A 20,819-nucleotide genomic window follows, 5' to 3' on the forward strand; every position below is an offset into this window, starting at 1 on the left:
ACTCTACCAGCCCATTCTGATGGGCCTGCTGACCAGGTCCCCGGGACTTTCATAACTAAACTGGCCCCCTCCCTGATGTGCTGTAGGAGGCAGGCAAAGACTTTTCTGTTCCAGCAGGCCTTTGGTGAATGAACTGGACCTCCAGCTGTGTCAAGGGCTTTCTAAAATTGTCATTTTAAATGTTTAAATGTTTTAATATTGGAATATGCTTAATAGACTTTTAACTTTTAGATATTTCTATTTATAGGTTTTTAATGTATAGGTTTTAAATTTTGTGGAGCCGGGTTGAGGCCCAGCATCGGGCAAAAGGCGGGATATAAATAAATGTAATATTAATAATAATAATAATAATAATGTTTTGTTAAGGTGTCGCTAGCAAACAGTGCCTACAAGATCAGGCACCGTGCAGCCATGGGAGACGTCTATCAGCACCCAGGAACATAAAAGGCACAAGAGACGAGAGCCACATTATTTCACGGCAGGCTCAGTGTGGGTCCTCACCCGCCTCTCCTTTGCTCGTCCGACCAGGCACGGTGTGCGCATACAGCAGGGTAACGACTCGGTTCACGGCAGTGGGCAGGTCCTCCTGGCACCAGGACTCATCCAAGTCACATTCCGGTTTCATCATCCGCAGAGTCACATGACTCACTACGATACCTGGGGGGTGGGGTGGCGGGAAAGGAAAGGAAAGACAGCCTAGAGTTGGAACCGAAGTTAATGCGACCCCGGAATGGGCCCTTCTGCACATATTCAAAGATACCTGGGGGGTGGGGTGGCGGGAAAGGAAAGGAAAGACAGCCTAGAGTTGGAACCGAAGTTAATGCAACCCCGGAATGGGCCCTTCTGCACATATTCAAAGATACCAATGAACTTTTACCAAAAAAGACTTTAATAGGATTCTTGCTGATAGCAGCCAAATTATTAATAGCCAGATGCTGGAAAAACGCAATAGGATTGACGATACAAAAATGGTACAATATAGTATGGGAACTTGCATTATCAGAAAAATTGACAAAAAAATGAGAGTGTCGAAGGGTCAGAAAAAAGGGGAAACTTTCACTGCTGATGGGTGGGACTTCATTACATACACAACTCAAGATGATGCGACAATACAAGTCCCAGCTGCCTTTCAAAATCTGTGGTTTCAATAAAAAGAGAAAGAAAAGTATATTGATAGCAAATTGAATTTACCTGTATGAGCTCAAAATTATTATTATTATTATTATTTTGTATATTTCTGTATCTTTCTTGCTGAAGTTAAAGAACGTCGTCACAAAATGTCATGTACGGTTTGGTATATTTACTCACGAAGTTGTATTAAAATTGTTTGTAAAATTGTTTTAATATTGAAAATCAATTTAAAAAATTGTTTAAAAAAAGACAGAAAGAAAGAAAGAAAGGAAAGACAGTCAAGAATGAGCGAGCTGGCCAAGGTCATTTCCAGAAATATATGATTAATTTTATATATCTCCTTTCACCCATAAAAAAAGTTCCCACAGCAGTTTACAGAGAGATCAAACAAAACAAGAATAATAAAAACATACAGTCCAAAACGAAGCCAAACACAACCAAGGCCAAAATGAAAAAAAAAAGAGGCTGGAAAATCAGCTTACGAACATACGGAACCTGCGTTATACTGAGTCAGACCCTGGGTCCATTCAGCCCAGTATTGTCGACACTGATTGGCAGCCACGGCTCTCCCAGGTTTCATAGAATCATAGAATAGTAGAGTTGGAAGGGGCCTACAAGGCCATCGAGTCCAACCCCCTGCTCAATGCAGGAATCCACCCTAAAGCATCCCTGACTGATGCTTGTCCAGCTGCCTCTTGAAGGCCTCCAGTGTGGGAGAGCCCACAACCTCCCTAGGTAACTGCTTCCATTGTCATACTGCTCTAAAAGTCAGGAAGTTTTTCCTGATGTCCAGCTGGAATCTGGCTTCCTTTAACTTGAGCCCATCATTCCGTGTCCTTCACTCTGGGAGGATCGAGAAGAGATCCTGGCCCTCCTCTGTGTGACAACCTTTTAAGTATTTGAAGAGTGCTATCATGTCTCCCCTCAGTCTTCTCTTCTCCAGGCTAAACATGCCCAGTTCTTTCAGTCCCTCCTCATAGGGCTTTGTTTCCAGACCCCTGATCATCCTGGTTGCCCTCCTCTGAACACGCTCCAGCTGGTCTGCTTCCTTCTTGAATTGTGGAGCCCAGAACTGAACACAATACTCTAGATGAGGCCTAACCAGGGCCCAATAGAGAGGAACCAGTACCTCACGTGATTTGGAAGCTATACTTCTATTAATGCAGCCCCAAATAGCATTGGCCTTTCTTGCAGCCATATCGCACTGTTGGCTCATATTCAGCTTGTGATCTACAACAATTCCAAGATCTTTCTCGTTTGTAGTATTGCTGAGCCAAGTATCCCCCATCTTGTAACTGTGCATTTGGTTTCTATTTCCTAAATGTAGAACTTGGCATTTATCCCTATTAAATTTCATCCTGTTGTTTTCAGCCCAGCACTCCAGCCTATCAAGATCAAGCAGGGTTCCTTTCCTCGCCCTACCTGGAGAAGCCGAGGATTGAACCCGGGACCTTCCGCATGCAAGGCAGAGGCTTTGATCATTGTGAGAACTTTTTTGGGGTTTATGCTACCGAAAGGCTGAACATTAGTTATTTCTATAATAAAACGATCCATTGTAACATTCAAAACACTAACCGAAAGTCTTCAAGCGAGCAGGCATCACACAGGAGGCCAAAGAAAGGAAAGGGGTCTTAATCCTGGGGGCAGCCAGGGGGGATTTTAGCAGAGGCAGGAAGGAGCCAATGAGAGCGGGGATGTACTGGGAGAGTCCTGGGGTGTTCCTCTTTAGAACAGCATCTAGAAGACCCAGCATGGACTCCAGTTCGTTGTCAAGCTGCAAGAGAACAAAGCCAGTGATTACTGCCAAAGCAAAATCTAAAAGAATCGAAGCTTTGAAACAGAACATGAAAGTAAACGTATTCCTCTCTCTCTGTTTTTCCTCCACCGATGTTCTCAAGCTGCGTTTTCTTTCCCATTGCTCCAAATATAGATGGTTTGACCGCATTGTGACTGAGGTAGCACCTTGTTGACTTAACCCCACGCACCAGTCTAGACTACCCTGTTTTGTACCATCAACCCAGTGTGATTGTACAGTGTGGTGTAGTGGCTAGAGTGTCAGACCGGGAGTCGGGAGATCCGGGTTCTAGTCCCCACTTGGCCATGGAAACTCACTGGTGACTTTGGGCCGGTCACAGACTCTCAGCCCACCCCACCGGGTTGTTGTTGTTGTGAGGATAAAAGGGAGAGGAGGAGGAGGAGCATTATGTACTCCGCCTTGGGTTCCTTGCAGGAAAAAAGGCAGGATATAAATGCAATCATCATCATCATCATCCCAGATTATTTTTTGCAATTAAGAAAGAAAACCCGCCAAGAAGCAGATATGCCTGCCCACGTGGAGGCTTGCCAGCAAGAGGAGAGATCCTTCTCTCTCTCTTCGTTATGAGTCAGGTGTTGGATCCTGGAATGGATCTTGGTTATGTTTTCCATTGCTTTGTTAATTGCTGAGGATCTGGAAGAACAGAGGACTCAGCAGAAACTTAAAGGTCAACTCTACACCTGGACACTGAATGTAATAATTGAATAATTGTCTAAGTGATTGTCTTCAATTAAGGGTTGCAAGGAGTTGCATCATTGTACAGGTTGTCTATAAAAGTAAATGTGTTTTACTGCTGCTGCTATCCCACTGTATGCTGCTTATGTTGCTGTATTGACTGACCGTTTGTAAGTATTTGTAGCTGTACTGCCATAACTAAATTATATATATTTGCCAGTAAAAAGGTTTGTTTTAACCTACAAGAATCTTTGTCTTAATTCACGTCTTTGCTGTCTCTTGGCTGAGAACCGCTGCATCTCTGCTAGTCTCTGGAGGCCCAGACAGAGACTTAATACAAAAAGGTGATGTGCCAGAGTCCCAGTCTGTGCTATAACTAATCAGCTTTTAAAGCCATAACTCAACATCAGGTGTCTGCCCAGCCCCTTCCTAGGAAGTGCTTCATCAAGAAGAGGCAGAGCTAAACCCTATTTCAGGGGTGGACAGAAGCTAGATCTCCAGATGTTTTGGATTTGAACTTCCAGAAGCCACTGCCAGCATGACCAATGATCAGGAATGCTGGGAGTTGGCCCAAAACATCTGTAGAGCTACTTAATTCACCACCACCACCCAGCTTCCTTCTCCATCCCTTTTTCCTGGTGTGTTGTGCCTTTAAAAACAAACAAACACAGTGGAAGCCACTGCAGGAGACTTTTTTTGGCTGAGGAGTGAGATTTCCCAGAATTCCTGAGGTAAGGGGGCATTCGGATGATCACGTAGGGGGAAGAAGCTGCAATCGCTTCTCCTCTCACCCCCACACCTGTGACCGCCATTTGCATTCCCCATGAGGCCCTGCCAAAGGAAGTGAAGCAGGTGGTTACCAGGAGGAGGGCCTTTCCTGCTGTGGCACACCCTGGCTGTGGAATGAGCTCCCTAGAGAGGTTCGCCTGGTGCCTACATTGTACTCTTTCCGTCGCCAGGTAAAGACCTTTTTCACCTTTTCCCAGGATTTTAGCAATTTGCTCTCCGTGTCTTTTAACTTTGCCATTTTAAATCTCCGCAGCGCTGTTCGGTTTTATTCCGGTTGTACTTCTGCATTGCGGTTTTAAGCTTTCATGTTATATTAGATGCTGCACTTGCGGTCTTAACTTCTGTGAACCGCCCAGAGAGCTTTGGCTATTGGGCGGTACAGAAATGAAATGGAAACAATCAACTATGCAGCACAGGTTGGCAGGAACATAAGTGAGGTCATGGCAGGCCCCGTATTGCTGGCCCCAGGCCTAAGAACAGGATTCATTTTCAATGAATTCAACCAGGGCCGGGGAACGAAATGATTCCCCGCCCACCCCCAATGGGATTCCCTGACTGCAGCCCCACACTTAGGGGGAAAGTGGAGCGCAGCACTTGGCTGGGGAGAGACGGCCGTGGCAAGGGCAACACCCGCCTTCCACCCTGACCCCGGGTGGCCCAGCCCTCACTGAGGGGGAGCACTGCTGGAGATTGGGGGGGGGGGGTTTCAAGGCATTTCTGCTTTCACAGATGCACGCGGCACCCACCCAACCACCCCAGGGGCCCTTACAACATGCCAGCCTCACTCGACCACACATCCCACCCGCCGTAACAGTGAGCACTTTGCCAGCATTGTATCAGGGCAAGCTGAGTCCTGAACACAGCCCAACCAGCTTGCCTTCTGCAGTTGCTTCCTGGTATGAGATTCTTTCTCCAGCTGGGCATTCAACATCTCCTTCTGCTTACTAGTTAGCTGGACCTCTTCCTTGATTCCCTTCTTCTTCTTAATCTCCTGCGGAAGACAGCCGTTTATTTCGTTATACGGGGGCTCGTTTCCACAAAAGGAAGCAGCCTCGGTGATTCAGAGCTGATGAACAACATGACGAAAGAACAGGATGGATGGACTGCAAGTTGTGTTTAGAGACCTAAGGGAGCCGTCGCAGCAGCAGAACTCTCGCCTCTAGGGAATCTGATCGATCTAAAATAGCTGCCAGCCTTACTTTTTCTCCTTACTAACAGAAGCGGAACTGCTGACCAGGACTAGCTAGGCAATGGGGGGCAGAAATGAGCCCCACTGAAACCACAAAGGAATGCAGAAAGCAAGGTTGGGGGTTAATTTAATCATGGATAAACAAGTACATCACCAGAGCATCAGAAGAGCCGTGATGGATCAGACCAAAGGTCCACCTAGTCCAGCACTCTGTTCACCTAGTGGCCAACCAGCCATCGGCCAGGGATCAACAAAGCAGGACATGGGTGCAACAGCACCCTCCCACCCATGTTCCCCAGCAACTAGTACATACAGGCTTACTGCCTCGGATACTGGAGGTTGCACTTAGCCATCAGGACTAGCAGCCATTGATGGGCTGTGTGAGGAAGTCCTTCCTTTGATCTGCGCTGAATCTCCCACCCATCATTCATGGGATGACCTTGGGTTCTAGTCTTATGAGAGAGGGAGAAAAATGTCGCCCTATCCACATTCTCCACACCTCTATCCTGTCTCCCCTCAGCCTCCTTTTTTCCATGCTGAACAATCCCAGCTGTTGTAACCTTCCCTCATAGGGGAGATGCTCCAGCCCCTGGATCATTTGAGATCATACATGAAACAGGAGCAGCTAAAAATATAGCAACATAGAGACTGTTTGTGATGCCTGGTACACCTCCCAGATAAATCCTTTCCGGTTACCACTAAACCTGTGCATTAATGAGTACTTCTAACCTACTAAAATTAGATGAGAAATGCCATTTTGGAGAATCTATTGCTCTACAAATCCTGAATTCTGCCCTGAAAGGTGGCCAACAAAATGTTTTAAATAAAATTAAATAAACGAGCAGAGATTCAGCTCCCCCCACCCTAGTCCAACCCTATTACACCACCACACTTCATGACCCCGGGTCTCCACGTCATTATCCAGCAACCACGTCCTCACCTCTTTCAACTCCAGCTCAATGATCTGCTCCTTGAAAGAATAGGCCTTGTTTTCCCTCTTCATGTTGGCCTTTTTCAGGCTGTCCTGCTGAGCACTGAGACAGAAAAGGAGAGAGGCACCAGCTAGGGCTGTCGGAGGAATCTGCCATGGAATCCCACGAGTTAGGATTTCTGCGAACGGATCTGCAGCTTCAGCACCAGATTGACTTTTTACGAGTCGCACGGATTCTGTGGACTTGCAGGCTATTTATTATTATTATTATTTTCTGGAAGTTTGCCCAAAATTTAAGAAGGCAAACATGTCCATTTCCTCCATAAGCTAAAGCATAAGAATGTGCATTTCGGGAGGGGGGATTTGGGTATTTTCAAAAAGTGCAAATTCGGGAAACAGCCGATTGTGTCAATTAGAGGATGACGTAAGGAAATACGCCTGACGATCCGCGAAACGCAGACGGAATGGATTTCACCAAATCCGTACATCCCTAGCACCGGCACAATCCGGTGAATCAGGCCAGGTAACGGTTCCAATGACATCCATCTCAAATAAAAATTAAAAAAGCAGCTGGCAGAACCCTCTAACGCAGGGGTGGGCGATTTGTGGCCCCCCAAATAGTTTGGCCTACAAACCCCATCAGCCCCAGCCTGCACAGCCAATGGTGAGGGGCTGATGAGAACGGTCAGTCAAAATTTCAGGACCTTTCCCACTCTAATGCTAAAGATGGCATTGCGGAGGCCTGTTTGACCCTGGGGGGATCTACACTACTGCTTTAAAGCGCTTTATAACAGTTTTGACAACTGTTGGGGCCCAGGACACACTGCATATACAGGTTTCAAAATGTTTTCAAAGCACTTTAAAAGCAGTAGTGTAGATTCCCCCCCACACACACCAAAACGCCCAGTGCTCCTCCTCACCTGTGCAAGATGGATTTGTCATAAAGCTCCCCTTCGGGCGTCTTCATGATGGCAAACTCCTCCTGGGTGACGAGACCCAACGCTGGGTTCTCCAGAGAGGCGGAGATGGTGCTGATCACCCGAGGGAGGACTCTGCAAGGCGAGAGGGCGGACAGCAGGCCCACCGCATTCAGGGCCGACTGAAAAAGAAGGAAGGTGGAAGAGAAGGAAGGTGGAAGACACCCACCATCATTGGTCATGGCACCAGGTAAGTCTCTCCGAAAACACTCAAGGCTGGTGACTGTTGCACCTGGGCAACTCACTAAGAAAAACAGCAGCCTGCATTAAGCTACGCAGATCCGCACCTACAGCTCCCAGGATTCCTATGCATATTTAGGCAGAAAAAAAGTCCTATAGCTCTCTGGAGAACCCAGCCATTTGAATTCCCCAGAATACTGGGAACAAGGGGACTTTTTCCTGCTTAAACGTGCATAGGATGGTGCCTTAAAGCCAGTAACTAAGATTTAGGAGAGGCATTTCAACCTTTTAGAATGGTGGGGAAATTCGAAACTACTATATGACTGATGGTCGGGGGGGGGGAAGTGGGGGGTGGTGGTAAAGGAATGTGGGCGTGGCCATCTGGGGACCCCGGAGGCCCATAGGGACATAGGAAGCTGCCTCCTACTGAATCAGACCCTTTGTCTATCTAGCCCAGTATTGTCAACACTGACTGAAAGCAGCAGCGGCTTCCCAGGGTTTCATCCAGGTTTTCCTGCCCTCCCTGGAGATGTCGGAAATCGAACCTGGGACCTTCTGCATGCCAAGCAGATGCTCCACCAGAGCTACAGCCCTTCCCTGGGCCTGGGGCTCTCCACCCCTGGAGTAGACCCACCTTCCACCACCTGGTGCCCTCCAGATGTGCAGGAATGCCAGTCCATTCGCCCCAGCTGTCACAGACCATGCCGGCTGGGGATGACGGAAGCTGCAGACAACACATCTGGAAGCACCAGATTGGGGGAGAATGGAGTCGAGGAGATGGATCCACAACCTCAGTTATCTAAGACAGGTGTGGGCAGATGGTGGATTTGGATCTACTGTTAGATCTCCCAGTGAGCTGTCGTAGCTCAGCAAGGATTTCTTAATGCCAAATGTTTAATGACGCCGACAACGCAATGGCTCCCCCCGCCACTGTAATCCTAAATTACAATGCTGAAATGAAGGAGACCAGGGGTAATAAGGAGATTTGTGTGTGGCTGGACTGAAAGCTCCATTCCGTTCTAGTACTCAAAACGAATCCCCTGTGGGGAAGAAGATGCGAGGGAGACTGGAGCAGGCAGGGACCATCAGAGCCTGCTTCAGTTGGACACACACACACCTGCCCCACAGGGCTAACATCTTCACCTTGTGGGGAAGAAGGAGCTGTTGGTTTGCCCCTCCATTGGGAGATGAGAGGACGGAGCAGGGCCTTCCCACCAGCCTAAACAGTCTCCTTAATTTCTTTTTATTTTCTCCCTCTTCCCTCCCCATCCACTTTTCCTTGTGTGTCGTGTCTTTTTTAGAATGTAAGCCTGAGGGTAGGGACTGTCTTCTTTATTGATACATTGTAAGCCGCTCCGAGAACCTTTTGGCTGAGGTGCAGGATAAAAATACCCTAAATAAATAAATAAATAAATAAGTGTCTTAGGCACCAAGCGCAGGTTGGTAAACCTTGGGGTTCTAGCACAGAGGAAGGTCGATCTCGACAGCCTGACATCTGCCCACTCCCGGTCGAAGGAAGCGTTCTATTGTCTCCACCTCCCTCACTTAGCCAGGGATGTCCGTGAAAATCACTGCCCAGTAGGAAATCTGGTCACCTTAGTCATGGGGCTTTGGGTAAGGATTCGGTCGAAGATTTTTTCCAGGTATTTGGTGATGAAGTCCACAGGCTCAACCTTCATCTTGATCAGGAGCGCTGGCCAAAGGCCAGTCTGCACTGCTACTAAAAGAGAGAGGAATGACGACTGACTGGACAAGCCCGATACATACTACAGCGCCACACCCCCAACTACAACATCTGTCGTGTTTCTCAGAACACTCCTGCTTTCGATGGGAGGCAAATGACGAGGCTTGCTAAGTAATCTATAAAGCTTTTATTAAGCAACAAACATCCCTTCCACCTGAATAGAGTCTAACCTCTTGGAAACGTCCCACTAGGCAAAACTAGGCAAACCATACAAGACAATTGTCCGTTCAAGAAGAATAGGAAGCCACTTATCAAGTGCCTGTAACTTCAGAGCACCTGGTGCGGAGGCAGGTTCTGGCGTAAACGAACTGACTTTCTCACACCTTCCTTCCGCCCCATGAGTTTGAGCTTCCGGCAGACCCTAGCATCAGCTAGCTTGTCGGGACGCTCACCTCCGGAAGAAAGCTCACTTCCCACTGAGTGTGTAGGATTTGGCCTTGAGGAGATAAGCTCTGGAGAGGGCTGACTCCCAGCTGGGGAATCGCCTGTGAGAGCTTCCTCCCCCACTGGTCCAGGCTGGCTGGTGTCTGGCGCTGCGTCTTCTAGTTCTGAATCTGATTCTGATTGATTACCTGAAACATCCTCTACCAAAATAGGGCAGTAGGGTTAGACAGGACAACGTCCCCCCTTTACTCACCGAGGGAAGGGTGGTTGCTGGCTAGTAACATTTCCAAGGCCAGGTTTTCCTTCTCCTCTGGATCCCCCTCCAGGCCGGCCACGCAGGAGATGACACACAACGTTTCCTGAAGGATGCGAGGGGGGATGTACGTCCTCCCCTGTTCGGACAGTTCTCCCGACTCTGTTACCAAGGCCTCTGCGGGAAGCACCTAAACCGTGGTGTGAATAAAGCAAATAATAAAACAAAGAGACTCTTACTTCAATAGCTTGGAAGGATAAGCACCCACCAGCTGCAATTCAGCGGTCTGAAAACCTTTACTGCGCTTGCTGCATTTGAACATATATCCCACAGTCGTCAATTTCGCCTGGATGCTTATTTAGATATACAGTTTGCTTATATTAACATAGACGCTTGAAACAGAAATGTCAAATCTTTTTTTCCTTTTCTTTTTATTCAATTAATGGTGTTGCAAATAGTTACATAGTGAATTTTTTTTGGTTACGTTATGTTTTTATTCATTTTATTTATTATTACATTTATATTCCTCCTTAAGGAACTCAAGGGCTTTTATATTGCTTGTGCTTTTATATTATGGTTTATACTGTTTTATACTTCGAATGTTCTTGATTTTTGTGAACCGCCCAGAGAGCTTCAGCTATTGGGCGGTACAGAAATGCAATAAATAAATATATATAAATACATAATCCTCCTCCTCTTCATTTTATCCTCACAACAACCCTGTGAGGTAGGGTTGGGCTGAGAGTCTGTGACCAGCCCAAGCCACTCAGTGACCTTCCATGGCAGAGTGGGGACTAGAACCTGGATCTCCCGACTCCTGGGCCCTTTCTACACCTAAGGATTATCCCAGGGAAATGGTGGGGTAGTCCCTGCCTGCTCCAGAGGATCCCCTGTGTGTCATTTGGATGCACAGCAATGATCCCAGGGAAAAAGGCAGGTGTACAAACGGCCCAGAACATTTGAGAACTACAAGTTCAATCGCAGCTTTTAAAGCTCAACTAAAAACTTTTCTTTTTCCTAAAGCTTTTAAAACTTGATGTTGTGCGGACTTTATACTGTTAGCTTTACCCTACCCTGTGCCTGCTTACCCTACCCTGTGCCTGTTTGCATTCTCTTCCCCTCCTTATTGTTTTACTATGATTTTATTAGATTGTAAGCCTATGCGGCAGGGTCTTGCTATTTACTGTTTTACTCTGTACAGCACCATGTACATTGATGGTGCTATATAAATAATAATAATAATAATAATAATAATAATAATAATAATAATAATAATCATCTCTCTAGCCACTACACCACACTGGCTCCACGTATTCTTTTTGATGTTGCTGTTCCACACATTTTTGTTTCCTTATAATTGCAAATAACATTTTAAAGGATTTTTTTAAAAATGAAAGCGTTTACCTTATGAGAACTGAGAACCACCTTCAGCTCTTCTAGGAGCCCGTAAGCTAACTTGAACCCCCTGGGCAAAGACAAGAACTTCCGCACCGTCTGCTGGGCGAGCCTTCGGACGCACCACGACCGGCTGAGGAGGACCGCGGCCAGGGCTTTGTGATACTGCCTGGAAGTGGGAAGGGAGAGACAGGTAAATTTGGGGGTCGAGGGGAGGCAACTGAGCACCGAAACCATCTCAGCTTCAGCTGATGGGAGAGTGAAACCATCTCAGTTGACGGGAGAGTGAAACAGACCGAGCTATACGTACTGGACTTTGGCACCAGGTAGCCGACGCTCGTGGTCCAGGAGGAGGCGCTCCGTCAGCTGCAGAACTGTGCACATTGCTGCAGAGGGGAGGGGGAGACCCCAAAAAAGAGAATCATGTAGAAGTCAAGGCTCATGTTGTTCACCATACCTATGATGCTGAGTTCATTCAAATCCACAGGATCATACAATCCCTTTTCCTGAGCTAACTTTTTTTTAAAAAAACAAAAAACAAAATACAAGAGTAGGTTGCTAGTCCTTATGGATTCAAAGCTATGTTTGAAAGTTTGCGGGCAAGGGATGGCACAACCTCAGAAGCCAGGAGCTTTAAAAGCAAAAATCTGGGTAACACAATTCAGTTTTTTTATTATTATTATTGGTTTTATAGTATATTATATTGCATATTTTTTTAAAAAATATATATTTTTTGTAATATTTTAAATGAATAAATGGTGCAAGTATCCTAAGAAGAGTGACGGAGAAAGACACAAAGTTCTTTCAATCCAACCATTTCGCCCCAAGGCAAGATTTTAACAATTAATCTCCCTCCGCCTGATGCCCTAAGCAAGGGGTAAGGAACATGTGGCCCTCCAGATGTTGGATTACAACTCCCAACAGATGACAAGCATCTGTCAGCTGGACAAGCATCTGCCAGGGATGCTTTAGGGTGGATTCCTGCATTGAGCAGGGGGTTGGACTTGATGGCCTTGTAGGCCCCTTCCAACTCTGCTATTCTATGATTCTATGATTCTATCCTAGACCCTTGACTGTACTGGCTGGGCCTAATGGGAGTTGGAATCCAACAGCCTCCCCACCCCTGCCCTAAGAAGGGAAAAGGCAGCACGTACAAGCCGCCATGCCCAACCCACGAGCTTAATTTATGGGGCCGTTTTTGCAAAACGTGATTAGTCAGCAAGTTTGAGAAAGACCCGTTCAGAAAACGCACGGCCTCACCTTCCTCGGATGCAGATTGTAGGAACTTCTCAGAAGTGAAAACCTGCTTTTTCTCATCCAGAATGAGCTGCCAGAAGCTGTTCAGTTTGTTCTCTGGGAAGTAAGAGAGAGACGGAGCCACGTGTGGAATAAAATGAACCCACAACTTGCCCTGCAAGCAGCTCTTACGAGGCCTATGGATCAGGCCATGCTTATCAACAGTAATGCTTTCCGAAAACCAAGGAAAAAGAGAAGAGTTCCACTCAATACTGTAAAAAGAAAGGGGTCCCTAACCAGAACCAGGAATCAAAAGGTACCGAAGATACAAAAAAATCTATTGCAGTAAGTGACAAATATTTGTCAATTACCGCAACAGGTTTTTTTTAATGCATCATCGCTGCCATTTGATCCCTTGTTCTGGTTAGGAAGCCCTCTCTTTTTACATGCTTTCTACAATGCCACAGATGTGCGTTCATATCCATGTACTCCATGCTAAAGGGTCTTGAGTAAGTGGTACCTTCCATTCCATACAAATAACTAACCACCTTGGAACAGGTTTCTGTTGAAAAGCAGTCTGTGTATGTCTTTAACAACCCTAACAACTGGCTAAATTCACCTTTTTACACCCAAGCACGCACAGAAAGGTGGCGGAAACCAGTCCTTGACCTCTCCTTAACCATCCATGGCAGGGTGTCTGAAACACATTCACAAGTAAATCTACGCTGCATAATTAGCAGATTCCCTGCTAATATCCAAGCTATATGTATTATGTATGCATTATTGCATTTATATCCCGCCTTTTTTCCTCCAAGGAACCCAAGGCGGCGTACATAATCCTCCTCCTCTCCATTTTATCCTCACAACAACAACCCTGTGAGGTGGGTTGAGCTGAGAGTCTGTGACTGGCCCAAAGTCACTCAGTGGGTTTCCATGGCCGAGTGGGGACTAGAACCCGGATCTCCCAACTCCCAGTCCAACACTTTAGCCACTACACCAGCCTGGCTCTGTATATGCATGGTGCAATTGTAAGGGAGGGCAGATAAAGCTCCATAACAGAGTACTGGACACAGAACTTAGCTACCTAAGAACCACGGCTTTCATTTTAAAAATGGATTAAATGGTTTTGGTTTAGTTTGGCTTTTTAATGTGTGGGAGGAGAAGGGCGCCAGCCAGAAGATTTACCAGCTGGACACCTGGGGAGGGAAACGGAAAGACAGGAGAGACCTTAGAGCCAGAAGAGCTCTTATCAGGCCTCAAGGCCATAAACCAGCAGGAAGGAGGCCAGCAGGAAGGAGGCCCTGCAGCTGGAGAGGTGTGAAACTAAGGCCTCCGGATCTGTGAGCAAGGCAGGAGGGAGTGGAGAGAGAAGAGGGCTTGAGGGTACAAGTTTGGAAGACCCCCACCCCCCACCCCAGTCTTTGTCTTGCTTTTCCATGTGGTTCAATGGAGGTGTACAAAATTATGCCTGCTGTGGAGAAGGTGGATAGGGAGACATTTTTGACCCTCCCCCATAATACTAGAATCCAATGGGGTCATCCCATGAAGCTGACTGGTGGGAGATGCAGGACAGAACAAAGCAAATACTTCTTCGCACAGTACATAGTTAAACTATGGAATTCCCTGTTAAGAGTCTGATGTATTGCACTCCCTCAGAGCATGCACAGAGTGCAAGCACACGTCAGCAGAGACAGAGGTCACTGGCAGCAGGCAGATGTTCATGAAGTGAAGGAATACTCAGACACAGCTACTACTAATCTAAGTTTATGAGGAACTTTACACAATAACTCTTCACACAAACTCTCCACACTCTTCAATCACATGTCACATATTAATAGCCTTGTAAGCCAATCATAGTGTCCATATGCAATATGAACACCGGATTGCATCGCTGGGATTGTGCTGCTATGCCTGCAAACGGCCTTGGTCAGAGAGCCCTCCAGCTGCACATCTTGGCCACTCTCAAAGACCTTGAGATGACTATCTCAGAAATTATTCACTTTGTTCTTCAGTTCCAGAAAAACCTCCACTTGGATATGAACACTCTCAAATCAAATACCTGACATTCCCTACCACAAGATGTACCGAAAGCCACCAATTTGGATGGCTTTAAAAGGGGGTTGGATAAATCGCTGGAGGAGAAGTCTATCCATGGCTACTAGCCCTGATGGCTATGTGCTACCACCAGTATCCGAGGCAGTAAGCCTGTGTGCACCAGTTGCTGGGGAACATGGGTGGGAGGGTGCTGTTGCATCATGTCCTGCTTTGCTGGTCCCTGGCTGATGGCTGCTTGGCCACTGTGTGAACAGAGTGCTGGACTAGATGGAGCCTCGGTCTGATCCAGCATCAGGGCTCTTCTCATGTTCTTATGCGGTGTCTGTTGCTAGCTACGACTCCAAGACCCTACTTTGGAGTTGTGGATAGTCTAGCTAGGTTTTATCGCTTTAAGGTAACTCGGTTTCCTATGCTATGCATGCTCATGTAGCTCTTTTGCTTTTTACTCTTCCCCCCAAGAAAGCCTACCCTTACTTGTAAATAAAGCCTTCCACCTCAACTCTTTGTGCTGCTGTCTTCTTGCTACTGGGGCAGCGCTAAACCCAGAGCTACCACGGCAGGCTGCTGATGTTTGTCAGCTGACAGCCATTACCCAGAGGACCTTCTCTTCTGCTGCTCCCAGACTGTGGAATAGCCTGCCGGAGGAGACTTCAAGCATTCAAGAAAGCTATCAAGACTGATCTCTTCTGGCAGGCCTACCCAGTGGAATTTTAGGATACTTTTAGGATGCTTTTAACAGTGTATACTATGATTTAAATCAGTATTTTACACTTGCTGTTGTTCCCTGCCTTGATCCAATCAGAGAGGCGGGTAAGAAATAATTTATTATTATTATTATTGCTTCCCTGACGCTTTTGGAGCTGGGAGACCTCTGGGAATGGTGGCAGCCTGGACGAGGGTGTAAGTTGGCACGGACAGGAGAGGGAGTGAGAGCCAGGGTGGTGTAGTGGCTAAAGCGTTGGACTAGGAGTTGGGAGATCCGGGTTCTAGTCCCCGCTCGGCCATGGAAGCCCACTGGGTGACTTTGGGCCAGTCCCAGACTCTCAGCCCAGCCTACCTCACAGGGTGGTTGTTGTGAGATAACATGGAGAGGAGGAGGATTGTGCACCCCCCCTTGCATTCCCTGGAGGAAAAAAGGCAGGATATAAATGCAATAATAAAAAATAAAATAAAATTAGCCGAGTGGTAGAAACCTGAAATATGCAGTTCTGTTAAAGTAAGAGAAATTAATCCACACCAGTCCTTTCTAATAATCCGTTCCAAGTCTCAAGGAAACCGCCCCTTTCTTAAACGTAACGGCCTTTGGCTTGCAAATAAACGACCCTGGACCTTTCGTAAAGTCCAAATGAGACGAACGCCCCCCTCTGAGATCTTACCTATTTGCACATCAGCTACCGAGAGCCTACAAATCAGCAAAGCTGCCGCCACGCCTTCTGTCACCAGGGGAACCTGAGTGCTTTGCGCCGCTGCTTTTTCAACCGTCTGGATCAGCACCGGCAGCATGTCTACGCCCTGCAGAAGGACGTTGCCTGCGGAAAGGGGAAGAGAAACGGTCCCGGGTCAGGGAGGCTTTCCCAGTTTGGGTCAGAGGACTGCGCTGAAAACAGGATCGGAACCAGAAAGACCCGGCTTCGTAGCATCCGGGAGAAAAGCTCTAGCGGCTGAAGTCAGGGGTTTCCGAGCTGAGAATCCCAACGTTGCGCGTAAGAGGGGCCTTTGCTAGATCAGACCAAGGGTCCGCTTCGTTCGGCCTCCTGCTTTCCCACAGTGGCCAAGTAAATGAAACTCCGAGAAGCCCAAAAGCAGGACATGAAGGCAAGGACCCTCTCCTGCTGTGGCTGCTCCCCAGCAACTGGGACTCAGCGGCTGGAAGCTGCACCTGGCTTTTCCTCCAGGGATCTGTGTAATCTCCTCTTAAAGCCACCTGTCCTAGTGGCCATCGGCACATCGTGTGGCAGTGAGTTCCATAAATGATGTGCTGTGTAAGGAAACACTTTTGTTTTCCTCAACTGCCTGCCCATCCATTTCATTGAGACACTGGAGTCCTAGTATTATGGGAGAGGCAGAGAAGCCCAGTTCACCTATTGTGGGTTGTTTTCTGTGTCATCCATATCCAGATGGCACAACCTAGATGTGTAACCCCCAGGGCTGAGGCTCTGCAACCCTGGCTTAAACCCTGGGTAGCCACGACGTGCAAACTGGTAACTTCTCTCTATCCACTTTCTCCAGGCCAGGGATGATTCTGAACTTCATATTTTTGCGATTCTGGATTTGCTTGCTTGTGGATCTGAAGACCAAATATATCCTGGAGACATTTTTTACTTGGTTTGATTCACCAATGGCCTGATATGATGATCTTCAGGAAATGGTCCAAGCAGCTGAGGGTAAAAACTAATGTTGCCTCCTGCTCTTAAGCGGCTCGGTTTGATGGCTCTATCTCACCATAGTTGTTTTTCATAGAATCATAGAATAGCAGAGTTGGAAGGGGCCTACAAGGCCATCGAGTCCAACCCCCTGCTCAATGCAGGAATCCACCCTAAAGCATCCCTGACAGAGGGTTGTCCAGCTGCCTCTTGAAGGCCTCTAGTGTGGGAGAGCCCACAACCTCCCTAGGTCACTGATTCCATTGTCGTACTGCTCTAACAGTCAGGAAGTTTTTCCTGATGTCCAGCCGGAATCTGGCTTCCTTTAACTTGAGCCCGTTATTCCGTGTCCTGCACTCTGGGAGGATCGAGAAGAGATCCTGACCCTCCTCTGTGTGACAACCTTTCAAGTATTTGAAGAGTGCTCTCATGTCCCCCCTCAATCTTCTCTTCTCCAGGCTAGTTTTACTATACTTTTACCCAGAAGACCTCACTCAATAATAATAATATTAATATTAATAATAATAATAATAATTTATTTATTACCCGCCTCTCCGATTGGATCGAGGCAGGGAACAACAGCAAGCATAAAATACATAAAAGATTAACCCAGAGTGGCCCTCTAGATGTCATTCGGACCACAACTCCCAGAATCCCTCACCATTGGCCATGCTGGCTAGGGCTGATGGGAGTTGCAGTCCAACAACATCGGGATGACCACATGCTCCCCACCACGGAGACCTAACCACCGGAGTGGCACAAGAGCTGAGTTCCCTTCTTCCACCGTAGAAACCTCAGTGAACGCAGTTAAATCCTACCTTTGAAGGATGCCAGCATACACTGGAGATACGCGTGCCTGACCGCCGAAGTACAGGTTTTAAGGCTGAAGGCTTTCTTGAACCACTCAACCAGCTTCTTGGGCACTTCTGTGGTGAACCGATTACACCAAAGGGCAAGGACAGAGATGGCGTGCACCAGAGTGCCTTCGTGGACTGAGGAGAGAAGGAAGATGAAGAGCAGGGGACAAACCAATCCATCTATCTGCCAAGCGGTATATGAATATCACAAGTCAATCAATAAAACAAGCCTTTGAGAGCCAATTGAATTAATTCTGTGCTATTAACGAATCTCTTGTCTCAATAATAATAATAATAATATCACAAATCAATCAATAAAACAAGCCTTTGAGAGCCAATTGAATTAATTCTGTGCTATTAACGAATCTGTTGTCTCAATAATAATAATAATAATAATATCACAAATCAATCAATAAAACAAGCCTTTGAGAACCAATTGAATTAATTCTGTGCTATTAATGAATCTCTTGTCTCAATAATAATAATAATAATAATATCACAAGTCAATCAATAAAACAAGCCTTTGAGAACCAATTGAATTAATTCTGTGCTATTAATGAATCTCTTGTCTCAATAATAATAATAATAATATCACAAATCAATCAATAAAACAAGCCTTTGAGAGCCAATTGAAGTAATTCTGTGCTATTAACAAATCTCTTGTCTCAATAATAATAATAATAATAATATCACAAATCAATCAATAAAACAAGCCTTTGAGAGCCAATTGAAGTAATTCTGTGCTATTAACGAATCTCTTGTCTCAATAATAATAATAATAATAATATCTCAAATCAATCAATAAAACAAGCCATTGAGAGCCAATTGAAGTAATTCTGTGCTATTAACGAATCTCTTGTCTCAATAATAATAATAATAATAATAATAATATCACAAGTCAATCAATAAAACAAGCCTTTGAGAACCAATTGAATTAATTCTGTGCTATTAATGAATCTCTTGTCTCAATAATAATAATAATAATAATAATATCACAAATCAATCAATAAAACAAGCCTTTGAGAGCCAATTGAAGTAATTCTGTGCTATTAATGAATCTCTTGTCTCAATAATAATAATAATATCACAAATCAATCAATAAAACAAGCCTTTGAGAGCCAATTGAAGTAATTCTGTGCTATTAATGAATCTCTTGTCTCAATAATAATAATAATAATAATATCACAAATCAATCAATAAAACAAGCCTTTGAGAGCCAATTGAAGTAATTCTGTGCTATTAACGAATCTCTTGTCTCAATAATAATAATAATAATAATATCACAAATCAATCAATAAAACAAGCCTTTGAGAGCCAATTGAATTAATTCTGTGCTATTAATGAATCTCTTGTCTCAATAATAATAATAATAATAATAATATCACAAATCAATCAATAAAACAAGCCTTTGAGAGCCAATTGAAGTAATTCTGTGCTATTAATGAATCTCTTGTCTCAATAATAATAATAATATCACAAATCAATCAATAAAACAAGCCTTTGAGAGCCAATTGAAGTAATTCTGTGCTATTAATGAATCTCTTGTCTCAATAATAATAATAATAATAATATCACAAATCAATCAATAAAACAAGCCTTTGAGAGCCAATTGAAGTAATTCTGTGCTATTAACGAATCTCTTGTCTCAATAATAATAATAATAATAATATCACAAATCAATCAATAAAACAAGCCTTTGAGAGCCAATTGAATTAATTCTGTGCTATTAATGAATCTCTTGTCTCAATAATAATAATAATAATAATAATAATAATAATATCACAAATCAATCAATAAAACAAGCCTTTGAGAGCCAATTGAATTAATTCTGTGCTATTAACGAATCTGTTGTCTCAATAATAATAATAATAATAATATCACAAATCAATCAATAAAACAAGCCTTTGAGAACCAATTGAATTAATTCTGTGCTATTAATGAATCTCTTGTCTCAATAATAATAATAATAATAATAATATCACAAGTCAATCAATAAAACAAGCCTTTGAGAACCAATTGAATTAATTCTGTGCTATTAATGAATCTCTTGTCTCAATAATAATAATAATAATATCACAAATCAATCAATAAAACAAGCCTTTGAGAGCCAATTGAAGTAATTCTGTGCTATTAACGAATCTCTTGTCTCAATAATAATAATAATAATAATATCACAAGTCAATCAATAAAACAAGCCTTTGAGAACCAATTGAATTAATTCTGTGCTATTAATGAATCTCTTGTCTCAATAATAATAATAATAATATCACAAATCAATCAATAAAACAAGCCTTTGAGAGCCAATTGAAGTAATTCTGTGCTATTAACAAATCTCTTGTCTCAATAATAATAATAATATCACAAATCAATCAATAAAACAAGCCTTTGAGAGCCAATTGAAGTAATTCTGTGCTATTAACGAATCTCTTGTCTCAATAATAATAATAATAATAATATCTCAAATCAATCAATAAAACAAGCCTTTGAGAGCCAATTGAATTAATTCTGTGCTATTAATGAATCTCTTGTCTCAATAATAATAATAATAATATCACAAATCAATCAATAAAACAAGCCTTTGAGAGCCAATTGAAGTAATTCTGTGCTATTAACGAATCTCTTGTCTCAATAATAATAATAATAATAATATCACAAATCAATCAATAAAACAAGCCTTTGAGAGCCAATTGAAGTAATTCTGTGCTATTAACGAATCTCTTGTCTCAATAATAATAATAATATCACAAATCAATCAATAAAACAAGCCTTTGAGAGCCAATTGAAGTAATTCTGTGCTATTAACGAATCTCTTGTCTCAATAATAATAATAATAATAATAATATC

The 20,819-nt window shown here is 44.5% G+C and overlaps 1 protein-coding gene across 2 annotated transcripts in view; it reads right to left on the bottom strand.

The window, feature by feature from the left end:
* The window catches only part of GCN1 (GCN1 activator of EIF2AK4), a 102,985-nt gene that overhangs the window by 57,977 nt on the left and 24,189 nt on the right, over positions 1-20,819 (bottom strand). The window contains exons 14-25 of one of the 2 annotated variants that reach the window (XM_063144199.1): positions 17,937-18,110; positions 16,132-16,284; positions 12,725-12,817; positions 11,775-11,850; positions 11,474-11,633; positions 10,070-10,259; positions 9,284-9,408; positions 7,452-7,630; positions 6,541-6,634; positions 5,289-5,402; positions 2,707-2,905; positions 502-657 (exon numbers count right to left, since the gene is read on the bottom strand). In XM_063144199.1, the coding sequence (XP_063000269.1) occupies positions 502-657; positions 2,707-2,905; positions 5,289-5,402; positions 6,541-6,634; positions 7,452-7,630; positions 9,284-9,408; positions 10,070-10,259; positions 11,474-11,633; positions 11,775-11,850; positions 12,725-12,817; positions 16,132-16,284; positions 17,937-18,110 (1,713 nt within the window). The remainder of the gene's footprint in view (positions 1-501; positions 658-2,706; positions 2,906-5,288; positions 5,403-6,540; positions 6,635-7,451; positions 7,631-9,283; positions 9,409-10,069; positions 10,260-11,473; positions 11,634-11,774; positions 11,851-12,724; positions 12,818-16,131; positions 16,285-17,936; positions 18,111-20,819) is intronic. The other variant, XM_063144198.1, reaches the window with a different exon arrangement.

Source organism: Elgaria multicarinata, chromosome 18, assembly GCF_023053635.1.
Source record: "Elgaria multicarinata webbii isolate HBS135686 ecotype San Diego chromosome 18, rElgMul1.1.pri, whole genome shotgun sequence".
NCBI lineage: Eukaryota > Metazoa > Chordata > Lepidosauria > Squamata > Anguidae > Elgaria > Elgaria multicarinata.